We start from the raw sequence: 18753 nt of genomic DNA, 5'->3' as shown, positions 1-18753 counted from the left end.
TGCTTGTTACACCTTTGTTATGTTATGCAAAACCTACAGCCCATGAAATAAGAGGAAGAAAATGGGGGAAATGACTTCTGCATATCAAACCTACCTGTGGACAAGGCCTACAACATCAGCGTTTACTCACTGTACAATGCCAGGTAAAGGATATGGCCATTCGGTGATCTTTTTGGCGTATTTTCTCACGAAGTTATCCTCGCTGAAAATGAACAGCGAACGGTTGACAGTGAAGCAGTTCTGGCGCACGGGGATTGGGTTATAGAGGGCCATTGTCCGTGCTCTCTGCGCCATAGACTGCTTGTACACTCTCTGGGTCCCGGGTCCAGGTGGACCGTGGCCATGACCGTGACCGTGTCCATGGGGTCCACCTTGCCTGCTACCACCGCGGCCTCCTGGGCCCCCTCCACCGGGCCCTCCACCATACCTGGCCGGTACCTCGTCTCCGAACCGCGCCATTCTGTGGACACCGATCTTGGACACCAATCTTCACGAAGCAGCGGAGAAGGAGACCAATGCTCAGCTGTGCAGCCACACAACATTACATCCCATCTGGATCAGAACGTCTCATATGCACAACTGGTTGTCGTTTAAGCTTACGATGAACACCTGCACCCGGTGAGCAGATATGCGGCTTTTGGTTCTAGCAGACGAGGACGCCCATGTACTGTCTCCTTCTCTGTGAGTCTCTGCCAACGGCCAATTGTGGGTGTGAGGAAATTAAATGTGTGGTCGGTTGGCTGACTGGTTGCACGGTGGGGTAGTGCTGCGGGGTGTCTCAGTCTTAGTCCGCTCTTATGTCCGTATAAAGCAGGATTCGCCCCCCAACATGAAATCATGGGGAGACTGACATGAATGTTTCATGTTCTGCATGGTTCATGATTGTATCAGAGTGTACCAGATGCTCCTGCACCTTCCTGAACGATTCATTAAGCTCCTCTCATGACAGCAGTGTGATGACAATCTTTAAATCTATAGGCCTCAACAAAAAAAAAATATAATCTTGAAAAAGAATCTGAAAATAATTCGCAGCCTTGCTATAAACGGCGGTCAGTGACGTTCAGCTTGGCATTTTAGAAATAATCGCGTTTCCAAAGACTTAAAAGGCATCGAAAAGGGAAGAGCTACTATTATTTATTTATTTTGCAACATCCGCAATGTTTGATACAGTGTGTGGCAATAACGTGGCTCCCGCCAGCCTATAGTTATTTTATAGGTGCGCTCTGACAAGCCTTGAGACCAGGAACATTTTGACATCCGTTATTCACGAGTCTTATATCAGGATGCATAATCTCGAGTAGAAATGACATAGAAAAATACCGTTTTCCTTCGAAACGTCGGTGTCATTGCTGTCTTGCTGTGTAGATAAAGTAATTTTCTCAGACGAATTCAACAGCATCCTTCTTCGTTGTAACCATCATCTTCAGCCCCTCACCTGTGCGGCCATCCAGAAACGAACAAGGGACACACGGACGGCGTCGTCAAAGACAAGGGTATGACGGCTGCTTCTCCGCCGCCTTACACTCTCTCATGATCTTGGTTTGGCCGTTCGAGATGCAGCAGTGCCGAAAAAGTCCCTCACCATCCCCGCCCCGAAAAGTCTACCTTCGTCCGCACCGATGAGCCCCAAATGTCCTGACAGAGCGTCCTCTCTCTCTCTCTCCTCTTCTCTCCCTCTCTCATTGGAGTAGGGTAGTGCGCTCTCCACGGCCTCCTCTATCCTCATCCAGCAACCCCAAGGGGAGGAGGAGAGGGACAAACGGACGGATGGATGAATCGGTGAATGGATGGAAACGAAAATGAAAGGGAGGAGACTGGCTGTTACCTTTAAATTCAGGCCTGGCTCTGCCTATAAATCGAATAAATCGCAACGACCGCCTAATCGCTGTCTTGAGCTTGTGTAAACTATAATGAGCGCATGGTAGGCTCTGCAGCCACAGCAGATGACGCACGCAGCTCGTCCAACTTCCAGACTTCTGTCACGCGTGAAGGCGCCGTTTATCGCCAGCTTCTCTTAAGGTGCTTTGGGCTAAAGCTGTACCCAGTTGACTTAGACCTCTGCGTAAAATACCCTGTTGGTGTAGAGAGTTAGGTGACATCAGCAACTGTAAGTCTATGTTCCTCCCTTTTTGCTTCTTTTTCCCCACTTATTTTTCATCTAGCAACCTTACGTGTCTCATGAAGACCATGGTAGGATAAATATACTTTTTACAGCCAGATGCGCGTGTATGCGTGGCTGAGAGGGGTATAAAAGGGGGTGTTGGCATCATGCAGCTCCGGCAAAAAGACACAGCTGCATCCCAAGCTGACAATGACTGCGCGCACACGAGCTCGTTGGATAGAGTAATGCACGTCAAAGAAGTGCGCGCGCAAGTCTTCGTGTGTTTGTTAGGGAAGGTGGAGGGGAGAGGCTATTCTTAGCAACAGACATTTGAAAATTAATGGACGAAGAGAGCTCTCTTCTCCCTCCCTCCCTGAAACTGAGTCGAGGATCTTCTTCCCTGACTCTCGTCTCCTCGAGGCTCCTTTTTCCATCTCACCACCAAAACACTGCTGCTTGTTCAAGGTGTGACCACATGCTCTGCGCTAAACCCCAGGCATGCAACACATATTTTCACTGGCAAAGCGGGTAAAGCAAAAAGGGACGTGGACAGAAAACACCCACCAGAACTGCAACATTGCTTCTTGCAGCTACACGTTCGCATAATACATCATTTCACGTTAAAGCAGTCGTTTTGTGTGCTTCCACTTGGAAATCTCCAACTGAGAAATGGAGAGGGGTGGTAAAGAGAGGTGTCATATTCAGTGCATGCCAGGAATCTCTCAGTATACACCATCAGTAAAGTGCTGCCGCAACGTTACGTTGGGCGTCAGATGAAAGGAAGACTGAAGCAAACTTCATCACAGGGAAACATTCTCCTATCTGACCTAATTGATTGACTCCGCAAATAGCCCCCTCAGTGAATGGGAAGTTATCGTGTATAATACAGACTTAAGGGTGACCAGGACAACACGTTCCTCTCACCTCTCGAACATATTGAGTCAGAACAGAAACCTTGAACGTGCGAATGCCAATCGATCACAGCGCGACCTTAAACGACTATCCGATATGTTGGAAATGGATCCTTTGCTTTGAGTCCACTTAGCCAAGACTTCCGGTCGAGGCTGACCCTACCACAAGGTCATAGATAGATAGATAGATAGATAGATAGATAGATAGATAGATAGATAGATAGATAGATAGATAGAGCTGGCATCATTTCAGAACCATGGAGAGCGCAGCAGAGCTACAGCTATGGATGTGATTTTTCACCTTTGCCAACTTGGCATACAACACCAATTGCCATAACGTTGTTGCTGTAACCAGGCGGTTACTGTCACAAGTAACTATTTTCACTGACAAGACAAGACAAATAGCATGATAGTTGCTGGACCTTTGAGAGAGGAATATTGTCCCGTAATTACCTGACATAGGATCCCAGCTGCTTAACAGTCCTCTGTCAGGGCAGCAGGCAGATCAGTCCAGCATCCAGACTCTTCTACTACAAAGTCATGCTGTTGTAATAGATGGAACTTGCAATTTAGCTTTCTTGCTTTAACCTCCATTTGTGGATAACATAGTGAGCTGTGTTTACAGACAATGATTTCTAGACGTGTTCTTGATCTCAAGCAGTAATTTTCATGAAAAAAACCATGCCTGTTATTTATGCTGTGCTGGATGAGGACCCAATGATTATTGCCATCCAACTTTTTGATGATGCGGTACTTTGATGATAGAGATGTACTTTAGATGATGGAATAATTAAATTTACAAGGAGAAACAGTGCTCTAAAATAGCTTCACAATTTATAGATGCAGTTTTTTTGCAGATTGCTGAACCTCTGTCCAACTTTACTTCTACGAGACCCTGCCTCCATAAGGTGCTCTTTTTATGCCCAATCATGTCACTGACCTGTTGTTTATTAGCCTAATTAGTTGCTACATATTCCACCAGCTATTTATTTTTAGTACCACTTACTTTTTCAGCATTTGTTTGCTCCTGTCCCAACCTTCTTGAGATGTATTGCTGCCATCAATTTCAAAATGAGCTATTTTTTCATTCATTCATCCATTTTCTCTACTCACTTAGGTCATAAAGTGAGGCTTGAAATTCATTTGTGGTTAAAAGTGGTTAAGGTTGATAACAAAGTTATCCTAATGTATGGATCTAACAAGCGCACAACAACACATTTATTAAAAGAGAGACTTATGAGCTCTTTGTTACATCGTCGGGAAGAAAACCCAGAAAACCACAAACAACACAACCAATGAAGAAAAAATAAATGAGAAAGTTTAGCTACGGATATATTATTGTATAATACAATAATTATTCTGTGGATCTGTTCTAGTTTTTCAGTGTATGACTATTTGCATTTGAATGACGTTGCAAATGGGTTATTTTTGTCTTTGAAAATTCCAGCTATGGTTTATAGGCCTTTACATCTTGTGTATTTGTGCTCACAAAAGTGTGTGCTTGCAGCGGAGTGTGATGATCTGTAAAATGATCTACCGCCCTTCAGAGGTGGAGCCATTTGAGTAGCAGCAGCCTTCTGTCCGGACCTGTTATTCCATACAGTCGCCACAGGAAGCACGTTGTTTTGTCTCTAATTGTCTGTATAACTATAACATCATGACTGAATAAATGGGTTTCTTACTATCCACTCTCCCTTTTCTGTTAGTGCCCTTCTATTGATATATGATAACAGTGTAAAATCCATAGATCGGGCTTGGGCATTTCGGTAAAATTGTATATGACTGATGCTTCTGAAATAATGTGTGAAAACCTTCAGGTGTTTACCTTCTCTTTGGAAGCTTAAATCTGGGTAGCAAGTGTATAAATGACAACGACATACTTGTTCCCCTGCCCCCCCACCCCCCAAAAAGGGATTATTCTTCTCAACTTGATGGAGAAAGTAATTAACTTTTAATGATTTTAGTCAGGGAGGTAGAATGAATTATACAAATGATTTTGAAAACGCAAAATACGCCATGTCTCTAAACATGATTGAATTATTGGTTTCATTGCCTAATGCTTAAAAGCCCATCCGGTGCATCTCTGAAGATGAAACGTGTCTGCACAATTCCCTGTTGTTTTTCTTTCTCTGTGAGATATTCAAATAGTCTGTGGCTGTGAGGCTGGAGCTCTGAGGCGAGGGCCTAAAAAAGGAGTGGCGTGACTCAATGATTCATAAAGCTGAATAATTCAATGGATGTATGCATGTAGAGCACTCCGCCCCTGCTGAACCCGGCCCTCCACAGACCCGTTGCAGAAATTCATGCAAACCTCTGCAAGAACGGTTCACATCATGCACAAACAACAAACTATGGTGAACAGTCAACTTTACTTAAAGCAACACAAAAACTCAAGTTAAATGAATGGATCAAGGCAAACATACCAGACCAGTCTCAATATGGCCTTTAAAGCATAATAGCTTCCTATACTGACCGAGAAGAGAACATACACTTACAGCACGTGCACATATTAGAGAGCTGGAAACCCAGCCTAGTCATGGCAATGGGCAGAGGACATAGAAGGTCCTCCTCAACATGTGAACTTAACGTGGGCGTATGTCACCTCATGGCACCATTGCAAATAAACTATTCATCAAAAATATTGTCTATTTTCCTCTTATTTCTTCCACAAAAATGGCTGCAAAAGCAAAAGTCTGTCTGTTCTGCGACATCCTTACTTTGTGGTGCAAACTATTGCACAGTAAGACCAGGGACAAAACCCACCAGTGTTTTTTTGTCTTTTTTTAAATGACCATTGCTTTGTTTAGTTTAGTTTTGGGTTGATTTTCCTTCTAGCTGCATGATTCGACAGAGGCTATAATGAAGCCTCCAGGAAAAAGCTGAGCAACGATATTACAGAAAACTATCGGCTTTAAATGAGTGTACCAACTGGGAGTATGAACCCAAAACATTCATTATGGCTGGGTGAATGTAATGCTGGGGGCTGAAACATGGTATCCAGCACTGAAATGGGCATCGCATTAGTTGTGTGTGTGTGTGTGTGTGTGTGTGTGTGTGTGTGTGTGTGTGCGTGTGTTGGAAGGGGGTGTGTGTGAGTTAGTTGTATTGTGGATGCTCAGTGACCGAGACAAACAGTAGGAGAACAGAAGGAGCAATAAGAATCCTGCAGTGGATTCATTTGAACCTATTAAAAATCAAATGATGTAGTAAATTCACTCAAGTGCAGATATTGTTTTTTTAAAAAATACCACAATTAATAACCTAGTCATTCGTAAGGTGAGGCAGCTGGTCCTCACACCGGCAAGCTCATCCGTCTCCTTCTGTTCCTCAGTCTCTTTCAGGCTCTCTTACACCATTACCCTTTTCACGCCTGATTTACTTCATATGAGTATCCGCAGTTTCCTGATGTACCTGCATTTCACTGACAACAGGTTCAACTGAAGACAAAGAAAAGGCTGGAGCAAAGAGGTAACCTGTCCTTAGTGGTAAGTAGGCTAGTGACTTTTAAGGGGGGGGGGCTATCTAATAGGATGAAGTCACCATTATATCTGCCCTAAGAAATCTTTCTTTATTCACTCATAACTCACAAATATTATCATATAAATGTTCATCTTTCACCGTGTGGACACATAAAGGACACAGTAAATATAAAAGAGAGACTATTCTCTTTTCTCTTCTTTTATTGGTTTCAATTTTTATATTCTATTTCTTTCTCCAGTTACTTCTTAATACACATAAAATATGATAGAATCTATTTCTAATCATCTTCATTTTTCAAATTTGTGTTGTCAGTCAGTTATACATCTAATATACATAGTAGCCACACGATTAACCACTAAATTATCGATAAATTGAAAATCCAATCGCAATATTTACTTTGTACTTTGCGATCAAGACTCCATGCACATTGCTTTTAACGAGCCAGCCCTGCAATGTATCAAACCTTTATGTTTATATCATCCAAATCTACTCACACACTTGGTGGTGGATGTTTACTTATAAGATTTTGACCAGACACTGACACGCATTAAAGCAGCGTTATAGTCATCAGTGTTCACTGCCCTCCACTGTTTACAGTGAAGGACTACAACCACTTCATTCCGCACCTGTCTCTGTGTTGCCACTGAGCCCTTTTCCTGTCATATCCCAAAGCCATGAGAGCAAAAGGGCAGGATGGAGGCTTGCACTCAGTAAAAATCTTGTGGTTGGGCATCGCATGCATGCCTGGAAGTCTGCACAGAGAGATATAATGGAAACATATAGCGTATAATGAGGCAAACTGTCAGGCAATGATGGAAATAAGACTTAGGCAAATGACCAAAGTCTGATGCTGCTCTTCATTGTTGATTGCACATCTTTAAAGTCTTGATTGTTTTAGACCATTTACACTCAAAGACTCAAATTCAAAAAGGTATTTATTTGCGAGGTTGTGTGCCACATGACGCACTGTAATATACGAAGACATTTTTTATTTATCAATGTTGTCATTTTAATATATAACGAAATCAAATAAACAGAGAGTGTGTCTTTTATCGAACAACTTTTCAGATTCTCTTCAATACCGTTTCAAGCGTTTTTTTCCTCCGTTGTAGGACTACTCCCCCCACAATGCTTTGCGGCTTCAATATGGCGTCTCACATAGCAGCCTGACTCCTGTCAACTAAACCAAAACGCAATAGCAGGTAAAGAGGACTGCACGAGGTCACTGACTGTTTGAAATCCCAATAGGAGGATGAAATTGTTGCTGACGGTACTGAAACGAACCCACAGACCAGCCGTTTACTTCAGTCACCGGCGTCGTTTGAGCTCGTGCGCCAGCGGCGGCCTGTCACCTCTCCGAGATGAGGTAATCGTGGGGTCAAGCCGGGAGCTGGTGCAGACACTTGGGTCTCAGGTGGAGGTGAGGACGGGCTTCATCACTGAGGAGGAGGAGGCTGCTCTGTTGCAAGAGCTGGAGCCAAGTCTGAAGAAGAAACGCTACGAATTCGACCACTGGGACGACGTAAGTAATGTTTATAGCGAATGATACACTGCAATTATGTGAATAAGCTCACCACCATGACGGGTGCTGAGTTGAGGGGTCACTTTCACACGCGCTGTGTTAAGAAAACTAGCTAAATGAGACTTGTGATACTTTTCTAGAGGGTCACCTCAACTGTTCATAACCATAGGCTACCATAAGACTATATAGCACTCAGACATAACCGTCGTTTACATCTGTCAGCAGACCACTCGCTCAACTGCTGTATAAAGTACAGGAAAGTTCTATCCGATAGTTCGACAACTGAGTTCATGACGAACATATAAAGGGTAAACAACGTGATGACGTAATAATTTGTTAGTTTTTCCAGGTTTGTGGTCGAAGTCTTTTTTTTAGTGTCAAAGTAAAGGCATGCGTCATTATTTTCAACACTATTTCAAATTATATATTTTTTTAAAACATTTAAATGTATACATAATTATATAGTTTGAATACTTCATATGGTTTGACGTCATTTTGAACATGACCTTACCTTTTATGAGGCCACTGCTGGAAGAATTGCTCTACATCTGTGGTATGTTCCAGGAATACCACTGAGGTATACCTTTTTTTTTTCTGTGGTGATATATTGGCAACTAATAGGAGAGAATCCAGGTTGAATTTTAGTGAATTAAAGATTTGCATTGCCGCTTTTGTCTTTTTTACTTCATATTTCACTGCCCAAAAGGGGCCTGATCCCCAGTTTGAGAGAGAGTGCTCCTAACAGCTGTTAATCTTTCGTGAAGGCAAAATACTAGCCTTTAAATACGTGTTGCACTGCATTGTAAATACATGTGTGGTTCATTATGTTTTGAATTGACCGCAATGCTGACTCTCTTTTGCCCGTGCTTCCTCACACACAACCAGGCAATTCACGGCTACCGAGAGACTGAGCGTGGGAGGTGGGGGCCAGCATGTGAGGAGGTGCTGAACCGTCTCCGTTCTGCGGCGTTTGCCGAGGGGAGTCCCCTCCTGGGCCCTGTTCATGTTTTGGATTTGGACAAAACTGGCTACATCAAACCCCATGTCGACAGTGTCAAGGTGGGTCTTCAAAGAAGACATTTGGCATAGTTTCCGGGGACAGGAGCAAATCGCCACTTGCCAGCATTCTTAGAATTCCGCAGACTTTGCTTTGATTGTGTTTTTACCACTTTTCTACTTTTTCAGTTTTGCGGCAGCACCATTGCTGGGTTGAGTCTTCTGTCAGACAGCATCATGCGCTTAGTGAAAGAAGACGCTCCCAAAGAATGGCTGGACATGCTGCTGTCCCGACGCTCCCTCTACATACTGAGGTTCAATTGATATGTTACTTGCCTCAAATAACGTGTTTAGATGTTGTCCATTTATTAAGTGCTTAAGCAGTTGATAACTACAGTGTTTAATGGTTAATGCCTCAATACTCAAGTACCACAGGAGGAAGGACATACATCTTTCCTTGTGGGCTGTGTGGTGGTTGTGTTCACATCATGTCCTTTTAACATATGCATAGGGACCAGGCCAGATATGACTTCACTCACGAGATCCTGAAGGATGAGGAGTCTGCGTTCAACGGACGGAGAGTCCCTCGGCAGCGTCGGATCTCGGTCATCTGTCGGAACCTTCCGGGCTAACGCCCACTTTGCCCCTCAGCCTGGATATGAACATAAACTTGGCTCACAGGATTTTGTCAGTGGAGATAATAAAACCATGAATTCTGACCTAAAGAAAAAACACCTCAGCGTGCTGTGTTTCACAATCTTTACATCATAAATGGACTCGATTGACCAAATGAGTTTCTCTTAAGACTTGTTGGTTGAAATAAAAGCAGGATTCTACAAAAGTATTCCTCATTTTGGGCCCGAACTTCCCATTAAATTAGCTCGCGCTGCTGAAGAGGACGTCAACCCTAAATGTATTTAATTATTTGTTTTTGCACATGTTGGAATCAGCAGGGGATGGGCCTTAGAATATAAATAGTTTATATATACTGCAGGTATACGTGATATCCACTTTGGTGTGTCTTCTTTGTGAGTTACTTTCAGTGCATTCTGCCAAATATAACGAATGTCAACTTTACACCGCTTTCCAAATTATCACGCAAACTGTATTTAAGTGTCATAAAGATTACATGTTTTTGTTTTCCTTTAAACTCATGGATGGTATCGTGTCTCAGGGCTCTTTGAATCACTGAAATCAATCTCAGACACCTGTGATAATCAGTTTAACGGGTGAGCCAAATTAAAGGGAAAACTACTGAAGAAGGACGTTCCACATTAAGCGGACCGCCATTTTCAAGCAATATGGGAAAGAAAAAGGCAGATCTCTCTGCTGCTGAGAAGCGTGAAACAGTTGAATGCCTTGGACAAGGTATGAAAACTTTAGATATTTCACGAAAACTTAAGCGTGATCATCGTACTGTTAAGAGATTTGTGGCAGATAAAGGCACAATGAGGAAGGTTTCTGCCAGACAAATACATCAGACTGAGAGAGCAGCTGCTAAAATGCCAGTACAAAGCAGCAAACAGGTATTTGAAGCTGCTGGTGCCTCAAGGTGGAGGATCCTCCAGAGGCTTGCAGTCATGCATAAACCTTCTATTCGGCCCCCCGTAACCAAGCAGAAATAATTGCAGTGGGCCCAGACATACATGAAGAGTCATTTTCAAACAGTCTTGTTCACTGATGAGTACCGTGCAACCCTGGATGGTCGGTGGACGGCCACCATGTCCCAACAAGGCCATGACATCAGCAAGGAGGTGGCGGACTCATGGGGAGAGAGCTGGCTGGCCCCTTTCTTCCACAGTTTCCGTAACAAAATCATCTTCATGCATGACAATCAAAAAGACATTAAACTCAGATTAACTTGCTGTGTCACGCAGAGGAAAACCCAAATACTTTATTTTCACAATAAAACTGAGCTCATCATCCCCGCTGATGGGTTCGAGACTACCTTGCCTGACCTTTAGTCCCGATAAAGGTGCGATAACAACACATCCGCAACAACACAACAGCTCACCCGTGGATGAGAAGCAGTCTTTGATATCTTTAATTTGATCGTTACTGAGCTGACCACGTATTGGCACAGATGAGTCGGTAAACAACAAAAGGCTCTGGTGCAAAACAAGCCAGTGCTGGTCAACAAATACAAATGTGAGCTCAGTTTTATTTGACTTTATTTGCAAGCACCGGCAGTGGGGTAAGGTAACCGGCTCTGTTTTTGCTGTCCTTTCGGACCATTGAAATGACCAATGGCCGATTAGTTTCCAACAATATCATTGTTGGAGCATTTGTTTGGGCAGTGAGTTGAGGATCAACAACTGCATTATTTTTCTAACACTTGTTTCCAGCTCTTTTCACTCCAACCAGTACTGGTTACTTCTTTCAGTAGGAAGCTAGTAAAACGTGTTAATGTATTAAGCCCCGATCTTTCTATACACATTTTATATTCTATATTTTTCTGTACACCACGTGTTCGTTGAATGTAACAGATGGACGACAGAAAAACAAATGCAAGTCATTTAAATTTTATTAAAGCGTTTCTATTTAAGAAAAACAAAGCTAAAGGCTTTATCACTTTCAATGAGTTTTCACGTTACTGACACCATCCAGGGAATGACTCGTTTTCTGTTCAATGTTAACACATCGGTTATCCAGTGTGAGAGTTCAGACTGTGAAAACCAAAAAAAATACTGTGATGACTGACTGTAGTTTGATACTAAACCACTCTTTAAAAAAAAACCCACAAAAAAACGGTGAAACTTTGCGCCACCAGCGGCCGTTTCTCCGCTCTTCCCTCTCGCGTCGCCCGCCGCCGCCTCCTCCCTCGGCTACTCCGTGAGGTAGAAGTGCATTTTGTCGTTGATGTTTTTGCGCTCAGGATTGAGGCGCTTCAGGATTTGCGCCAGCACATTGACAGTCTGCTCGCTGCTCAGGCCCGTGCGCTTGGTCTGGAACTTCTTCAGCAGGTCTTTGGTGGTCATCGGTTTGCGGATCAGGTAGCGCCGCACCGCCTCCTCGGTTAGCTGCACGTCACTGTTGACAAACAAGTTCAACAAAACCGCTCTCTTACACTGGGTTTGTCTGGATTAAAGGTTTCGTAAAAAAGAGAACTTTTTCTCCTTTAATTAAAACTATTTGAATGTTCTTCATCATTAAATCTGACTGATTAAATGACCGATAGTGAAAAAAGTACTCGTTATTCTGCATGTTTGCATTTTGTCTGTTATTTGCGTGTACTGTTATATGAGCCCATAAGCTATCATGTGCAAATTATTACAAGTAAATAAATAACAGAGTACCTTGAGCTTGGGGTGGATTTGCCTGATGTGGGTTGAGGTGTACTCTTCCCAGAGGGAGCGGGGCTCTGAGTGCTCGGCTCCATCTTCAGCCTTTTGGCAGCTGGAGAGTCGGTGCTAGGACCCTGAATCTGTCTCTTCCCTAAAAAGAAAAGGGAGATTTAGAAGCGATTGGAACCACCACACACAGAGCCCTAGAGTTTGAAAGCTCCACAAGAACACATTCAAATATCTGTGCTGTTTTAAGTCAAATTTGAGATCTGCATTTTGGTTCATTTCAAAAACAGACACCTTGCTCCAGCTTGCTGGCAGCTGCACGCAGTGTGTTGGAGGTGGCGGCGGCGTCTATGGACGGTGTCCCCGGACGGCTGCCGGTCCTGGAGCTGCCTGCAGAGCCACGACCACCTGCACGTTTAGGGGGCGTGCGCTTCTTCTGAAGAGGGGAATAAAAGACACCGCACACAAATGTAAAGACAAAAGCACCCACAAGTTCACACGCACAAATATGAAAATTAGCCATACATCAATTTCTATTTATCTTTTTATCAGTGACTAATTTCACATGTCAAATCACCACCCTGTTATTCAAGAGGCTCATAGGAAAATGAATGCCATGTACAATGTATCCATTTATTCAGCCACACACACATTAACCCACCATGAACAGAGCGGAGGCCGTCTCTCCCTCGATGTCACTGTCGTCAGAGCTCTCCGATTCGCCGCTGCTGTCTGAGACACACAAAGCCCGCAACTCGCCGTTTCAGTCTTTCCTGCTCGTGCAGCGTATTAACAGTTGCTTACATCTTTCAAGATTGGAAAAGATGAATCTCGCGTCTTGAAATAACGCATACCTTTTTTCTTCTTCTTTTCCACTTGGATGGGGGTTTTCTTCCCTTCCTCCTCCTCTTCCTCCTCCTTGGCTTCTTCTTCATTCGGTTTCTCCTCCTCACTTTCTTCCTCACTCTCAGATGCTTCATCAATTCCTAACAACAGACAAACATTTGGAGTCAAAGCACTGACAGCGACTTGAGCAGTTTCACCATAATAATGTCAGAAACACACCATAAAGACAAAAATGAAACAAAACCTGACATGAAATACCAACCTGGTGAATCATTCTTTGTCACATACAATTTCACGATGTAATCATGAACAGCACAAACCTTTCGGGTGCTCGTCTTCTTTGTTGGGCTTCACCTTTGCTGGCTCTTCATCTGAGCTAATTTTGGAAACAGAGTGAAACATTAGGCGACAACAAAAAACCAAAAAAAAAGCTTTGTTTTTGGAGTTCTGTGCACGAACGGCAGGATGATTGCTGATGCTTGAAAGTTCTGCCTCTGCTCTGTGTTGTTGCTACACTCAGCTTTGCGAACACACCTCCTCCTGTTCTAGCTTTTTTTGCAGCATCTTAGGGAAAGTGTCAAAATGATGTGGAACAATCTGAAGAGTGGGCTGTTCATGCTTCTCTAGCTTTGCCCTGCTGCAAAAAAATGGACTAAGGTCCCCTTCAAAGGTTTTGATGGCGTTACAACCTATGTGTAACGCCATCACTGAAGGAGATGTACACACCAAGAAGAAACCTTGCCCTCTGTGGTGTTGAAAACAGAGGGCTAAAAGCAAGGTGGAACACCCAAGGGAGGAGAATTGGTTAGTAAATCTTACAAAGAGGAAGGTTTTTGAGATCTCACCTGCTTTCATCTGACATATAATCCACTTCTAGACCCTCGTAGTCACCATCGTCACTGTCCTCCAGGGCCTCTTTGTCGTTGCTCTTTCGCTTCTTTTTCTTTGTCTTTCCTTTCCCCGCGTCTTTCTTTGCCTTTGCTTTGCTTTCTCCATCTGTGAAATAACAAGAGAGCTCGATTGAGGAAAGAAATCAACGAGAAGAAAATTCGGAGAAACACATGGAAGTTTAAAGGCTTTAGGGCAGTCTTGTTTAAGTGGCTGCTGTGACTCCCCATCTGATTTTTTTCCTGCTTACCGTCTCCCATGCTGCTGTCGCTGTCGTCGCTGCTCATCTCCAGGTCATCTTCCAGGTCGTGAATACGAAGGTCTCCCCCCCTGCCCCCCCCTTTCTTTTTCTTTTTCCCAGACTTTTCTGTCTCATCATCGTCATCGTCACCACGCTCCTGCTCTCGAAGACGTCTCTGAAGCATGATGCTGAAGTGATTCACCACCTTGTTCCGCCTGTTAAAAAAAAGGGGGGGAGTTCGCATTTCAGGACTTTTTCCAATGACTTTCAGCGCCAATCCCGCATTATTCCTCTCCTCACCTGCCCCACTCTTCCTCCGCTTCCTCGGCTGTCAAAGTTCGGTGTTTAGCCTGTGGTGTGAAGTTGTACCAGCCGTGAACAGGAAAGGCCTCAAAAGCTCCATCGGGACACTGCGTAAAGATGTAGTAGGAGGCATTTTCTGTAACACCGCCCTTCTTTACACCTTTGAACCTGAGACAAACACATGCAGGGACAGAGCGAAAGTTCAGAAAGATTGGAGGTGGTGTGGATCATCCATTAAAGGTGACGCATCACGCTCTTTTTTCACAATTTCCTGAGGTCTTAATGAAACGCCAGTAACATGAACAAAAAAAACCCTAAGACTCCTCTCGATCTGGATCAAAATGCAGAAGCAAGAGAGGTTCAACTTCTCACTTTCAAGATACAGCATTTAGCAGACTCCAGGCACCCAAATACACGCTCAATCAAAGGGAAAAGCGATTTTATATTCAGTCCTGTGGAAAAATAATTTCTCATTTAGAAGCAAAAACTGTCTTTAAAAAGACAGTTTAGCTACAAGCCTTTAAAATGTATAATTTTCCTAGAATAAATTTAAGATTTAAAAATTCCTAACCAAAAGATTTCTGTAAATAGCTGAAGTACACAAAAATGATAACGTCAGCTTTTAATGCAACGCAGGGGGAGCATATCAACACCCCCTCAGGCCTTGGCAGAGCTCGGCGACTGCTCTTCCATTTCAGATCTGAAACACTTCCGTAAAGGAGAGCCTCTTTCCTCACCTCTTGCCAGCTTTGCCGTTGACCTTTAGGATCCACGGCTGATCCTCCAATTTGAACTCACGGGTGACGATGCCAAACTTCTTCCGACGAGATTCCTCACGCTGCTTTTTGCCAAACTCGCTGCCTGCCCCGCCCTCCGTGGTCTCCTCCTCCCCATAGATTCGCCGGCCGCTCATGTCTCGTTCCATACGAGCCTGTGAAGGGAGAGAAAGGGAATCGCTAAGACGGGCGATTTGAGCGCAAGATGCGGGACAAGTTGCATTTTGTCACCGATTTCACACTCACAACAAGTTGAACTCTCGACTGTCACTTCTCTTCACTGACATGAAGCCTACCTGAGTCCAGGCTGAACAATTGACTTTGTCCCCTGCATTGAATGCCATTATGTTGTACTTCTTGCTGGTGTTTCTATGGGAAAGACAAACAGAGGTGCAAATTAAAAGTGACTCACTGAACATATTTTTTTTCCCCACACCAGGTCAGGGAAAGTGTTACTGGATTCTGTCAAGCTTAAGCAGGTGAACCATTAACTTATACGTGTCACGTTAAAGCAACCTAAATCCCATACAGGAGAATCAGCTATTTCACGACACAACAACACATATATACTGTATGTATATATATATATATATTTTGTTTGTTTTTTCTACGGACAGTCACACTCCACATAATGAGGAAGCTTGGAACGATAAATCCATTTTGAAAATGCAAAGCACACATAAAAGCGACTGAAGCTTTGTTTTCCATCACTTAAAATCTGCAACATTGTGTGAACACATAAGTAACAGAACCGTCCCAGATTTCCATTTCTTCCATGCTCCGTCCCAGTAAATTGTGGTGACATGTGACGAGGTCTGCCCCCACCTTCTCTGTGGATATTTGCATTTTAGTCCGTGTTACTCACTTGGGGACGCGTACAGTGTATTCTGTGGTTGAGGAACTGCTGCTCCCCTGTAAGATAAGCAGATTTCATTCAGAAACGACATACATGGAATGCTGGTTAGTTTGTTACAACTTTATAGTGGCCCTTGCCACAACCCTGATGCTTATGGTTGCTCTTACAAGACATGGGGTGCTTCACATAAATGGCTTCATCAACCTTGCTAAGGGGACAGATTTCGTCATGCAGACAGTGGTCACAGCGTCACCGACACATCCACCACGATAATGGGGATAGCCATGAACACAATGTTTACCATTTGCACAAAGCCAAACTGTATGTGAGGTTTAATGCATGTGAACATGAAGCTGTGGTAGTTCATATCAGACTAATAATCCTGTTGTAGTTGTAATATGCCAGTGATGGATAGGAGCAGTTGAAAACATCCCTTTTGTACATTTAAGACTTGTCAAACCCCTTTTGTTTCCAGCCCAAGTTACCATGGAAATAGTTTCCAATAAAACCAAACCCCCCTCATGATGCTGAAGAAATGAGGGGGGAACCTGAAGTTACATCGTTCAGTCATAAAGGAAAAAAGAAACCATTCAGCTCCGTGCTCCCATTCAATCGCCATTCTGGAGGTAGTTAAGACAAAAGTAAAAACTTACCAGCGACGTCATGGTTGGTGATCCACCTCTTGATTTATTCACATTAACAGCTACTTCAGGCTAGTTGAACACTACCAAAAACAAATATTCACATATTAATATGGTTAACAGGGTTCATTATGGATTAAAATAGTATGGTAGTAGTAATAGTAATAGTATTCGTATGGAATGGGAGAGTTACGGCAAGATAACGTAGCAAAATCTAAATGAACGGAATAGCAAACTGATGGAAAATCAGTCATGCCCAATTTTCAAGAGCCTAAGTACATTTCCAGTTAAAATACACCAGTCTGCAAGAGATGATGTGTTCCACCAATTGTTGTTCCCTTATAACGTTAGCTCCAAATGCTAAAAAGAAGAAAGAAAGAATAGCAGCAATGCGTCGGACGAGCCGTTGCAGCGGTTGTCTGTAGCTTGTGCTAACTTTAACCAGAACACTTTGGTTTCAGATCCACGTACCTATGTGTGAAACGAAGGCAAATGTAGAAATCGACTGTTTTAAGACATTAAACACAACATGGGTGTGAGGAAAACGCTACTGCTGCTGTGCTACCGGCGCGCGCTATCTCACTGTAACAGTTCCATTAGTCAAAGCGGATGGACGGAAACTTTTACAAGTGACACACGGTTCCCACTGACTTAATACTGTGGCCCTGTGGTGGAAAACACAATAACAACATAAGTAAGTGAGTAAATTAATGAATGAATTGATAGATAAATAAATAAATGGTAAACAAAAGAGGAAATTTCTCAAAACAAAACAATATTTCAGAGGACTTCATTTCGGGACGCAATATCTCCCAAAACAGAAGAATGCTTCAGGAAATGCAACATTATTCAAGAGCACACAGTAACAGTTAAAACACACACACAAGCAAAACACCATTTCACAAAACACTGACATTTCACGACAATTTCCATGAAAATATTTCCCAAATACAACATTTCTGACGGTGACAAACCAAGTCATAGTTTTGTGACATGCCATTGTGATGCCATTCTATTTTGTACAGATACATTGTATTATTTCTTTTTCTTGTGTTTTCTGAAATATTGTTTTGTTCTGCACTGCAGGACCACCTTGCTTGTCAGTTTGTGTACATGTTGGCTAGCCTAGCACTGCCCCAGTGATGCAGCCAGAATTCAAATCTTGTATCTACAGGGCTTCATCCAGCAGCTACTGAATGCCACAAAAGTTTAGCAAAATCAATTTTATACACTATGCATCTTTTCAGTGGAATGAACTGCAAATCAGCCTTGAACTGGAGTCTGTTACAGCTTTTGAAATGATATGCTTTGATGTTTTTTCCCTAATATTTCCTTTTGCATTAATTTGCCCTGGTAATGAAAATTGTGTTGACTAATTTTTGTTTTGTGTCTGACTATGGATGTCTTGCTGATCTCTTCATTTCAGTCTCAATGAGAATACTCAAAAGTAGATTTTTCTGGACTAAAGCCACGTCTTTTTGTTTTCACTGGAAAAAATCTAAATCTTACCAAATACATTTGTCTAATTTCTAGTCAAAATATCTCATTACATTTTATATAAGACACAATTGCCTAACAAGTACCATTTCAGCAAGATATAGGGACTTGTTTTAAGACGATACATCTTGAATATCTTGTTAAGTGAAATCTTGACAAGCTGATTTACACTAGTTCCATTGGCAGTTTTTTTTTTGCTTATTTCAAACAAATACGTCTTGTATTTGTTTGTTTTTTTTACTTATGTTCGGAGGGGTATTTTTTCCAGTGGCTCAAAGTCAGTTTGAACAATATTTTTCTTTCCTTTTTGAAGTTCACTAAATTTTCTTACAGTCTCTGGGACCAATTACCAGTTGCAGTGTGCCACTCTCATGTGTTTTCCTTCACAAATTTGCATAGGTTTTT

The 18753-nt window shown here is 42.9% G+C and overlaps 3 protein-coding genes across 14 annotated transcripts in view; 1 reads left to right on the top strand and 2 right to left on the bottom strand.

Moving 5' to 3' along the window:
* Positions 1-2123, bottom strand: part of cacna1aa (calcium channel, voltage-dependent, P/Q type, alpha 1A subunit, a) — a 75840-nt gene extending 73717 nt beyond the window's left edge. For 10 of the 12 annotated variants that reach the window (XM_075453909.1, XM_075453906.1, XM_075453910.1 and 7 more), the window contains exon 1: positions 156-2116. In XM_075453909.1, the coding sequence (XP_075310024.1) occupies positions 156-459 (304 nt within the window). In that variant the 5' untranslated portion in view covers positions 460-2116. Of the gene's footprint in view, positions 1-155 lie in introns of all 12 variants that reach the window. The other 2 variants (XM_075453915.1, XM_075453914.1) reach the window with 2 other exon arrangements.
* A 5494-nt stretch (positions 2124-7617) lies between these two features.
* Positions 7618-9744, top strand: alkbh7 (alkB homolog 7). The gene is made up of 4 exons (XM_075453985.1): positions 7618-8014; positions 8900-9073; positions 9200-9324; positions 9522-9744. Exons 1-4 carry the CDS (start codon positions 7745-7747, stop codon positions 9640-9642), a joined length of 690 nt encoding a protein of 229 aa, XP_075310100.1. The 5' UTR covers positions 7618-7744; the 3' UTR covers positions 9643-9744.
* Positions 9745-11139: 1395 nt separating this feature from the next.
* On the bottom strand, positions 11140-17443 carry gtf2f1 (general transcription factor IIF, polypeptide 1). The gene is made up of 14 exons (XM_075454388.1): positions 17323-17443; positions 16864-16934; positions 16220-16266; positions 15651-15723; positions 15316-15509; positions 14576-14746; positions 14285-14490; positions 13992-14142; positions 13467-13522; positions 13155-13286; positions 12962-13032; positions 12595-12736; positions 12307-12445; positions 11140-12040 (listed from the first exon to the last, which is right to left on the bottom strand). The coding sequence occupies exons 2-14, from the start codon at positions 16873-16875 to the stop codon at positions 11836-11838; spliced, it is 1599 nt and encodes a 532-aa protein (XP_075310503.1). The 5' UTR covers positions 16876-16934; positions 17323-17443; the 3' UTR covers positions 11140-11835.
* Between the last annotated feature and the right edge of the window lie 1310 nt (positions 17444-18753).

The sequence above is a fragment of the Odontesthes bonariensis genome, chromosome 21, assembly GCF_027942865.1.
Source record: "Odontesthes bonariensis isolate fOdoBon6 chromosome 21, fOdoBon6.hap1, whole genome shotgun sequence".
Classification (NCBI taxonomy): Eukaryota; Metazoa; Chordata; class Actinopteri; order Atheriniformes; family Atherinopsidae; genus Odontesthes; species Odontesthes bonariensis.
This window is presented reverse-complemented; position numbering and strand designations above follow the sequence as displayed.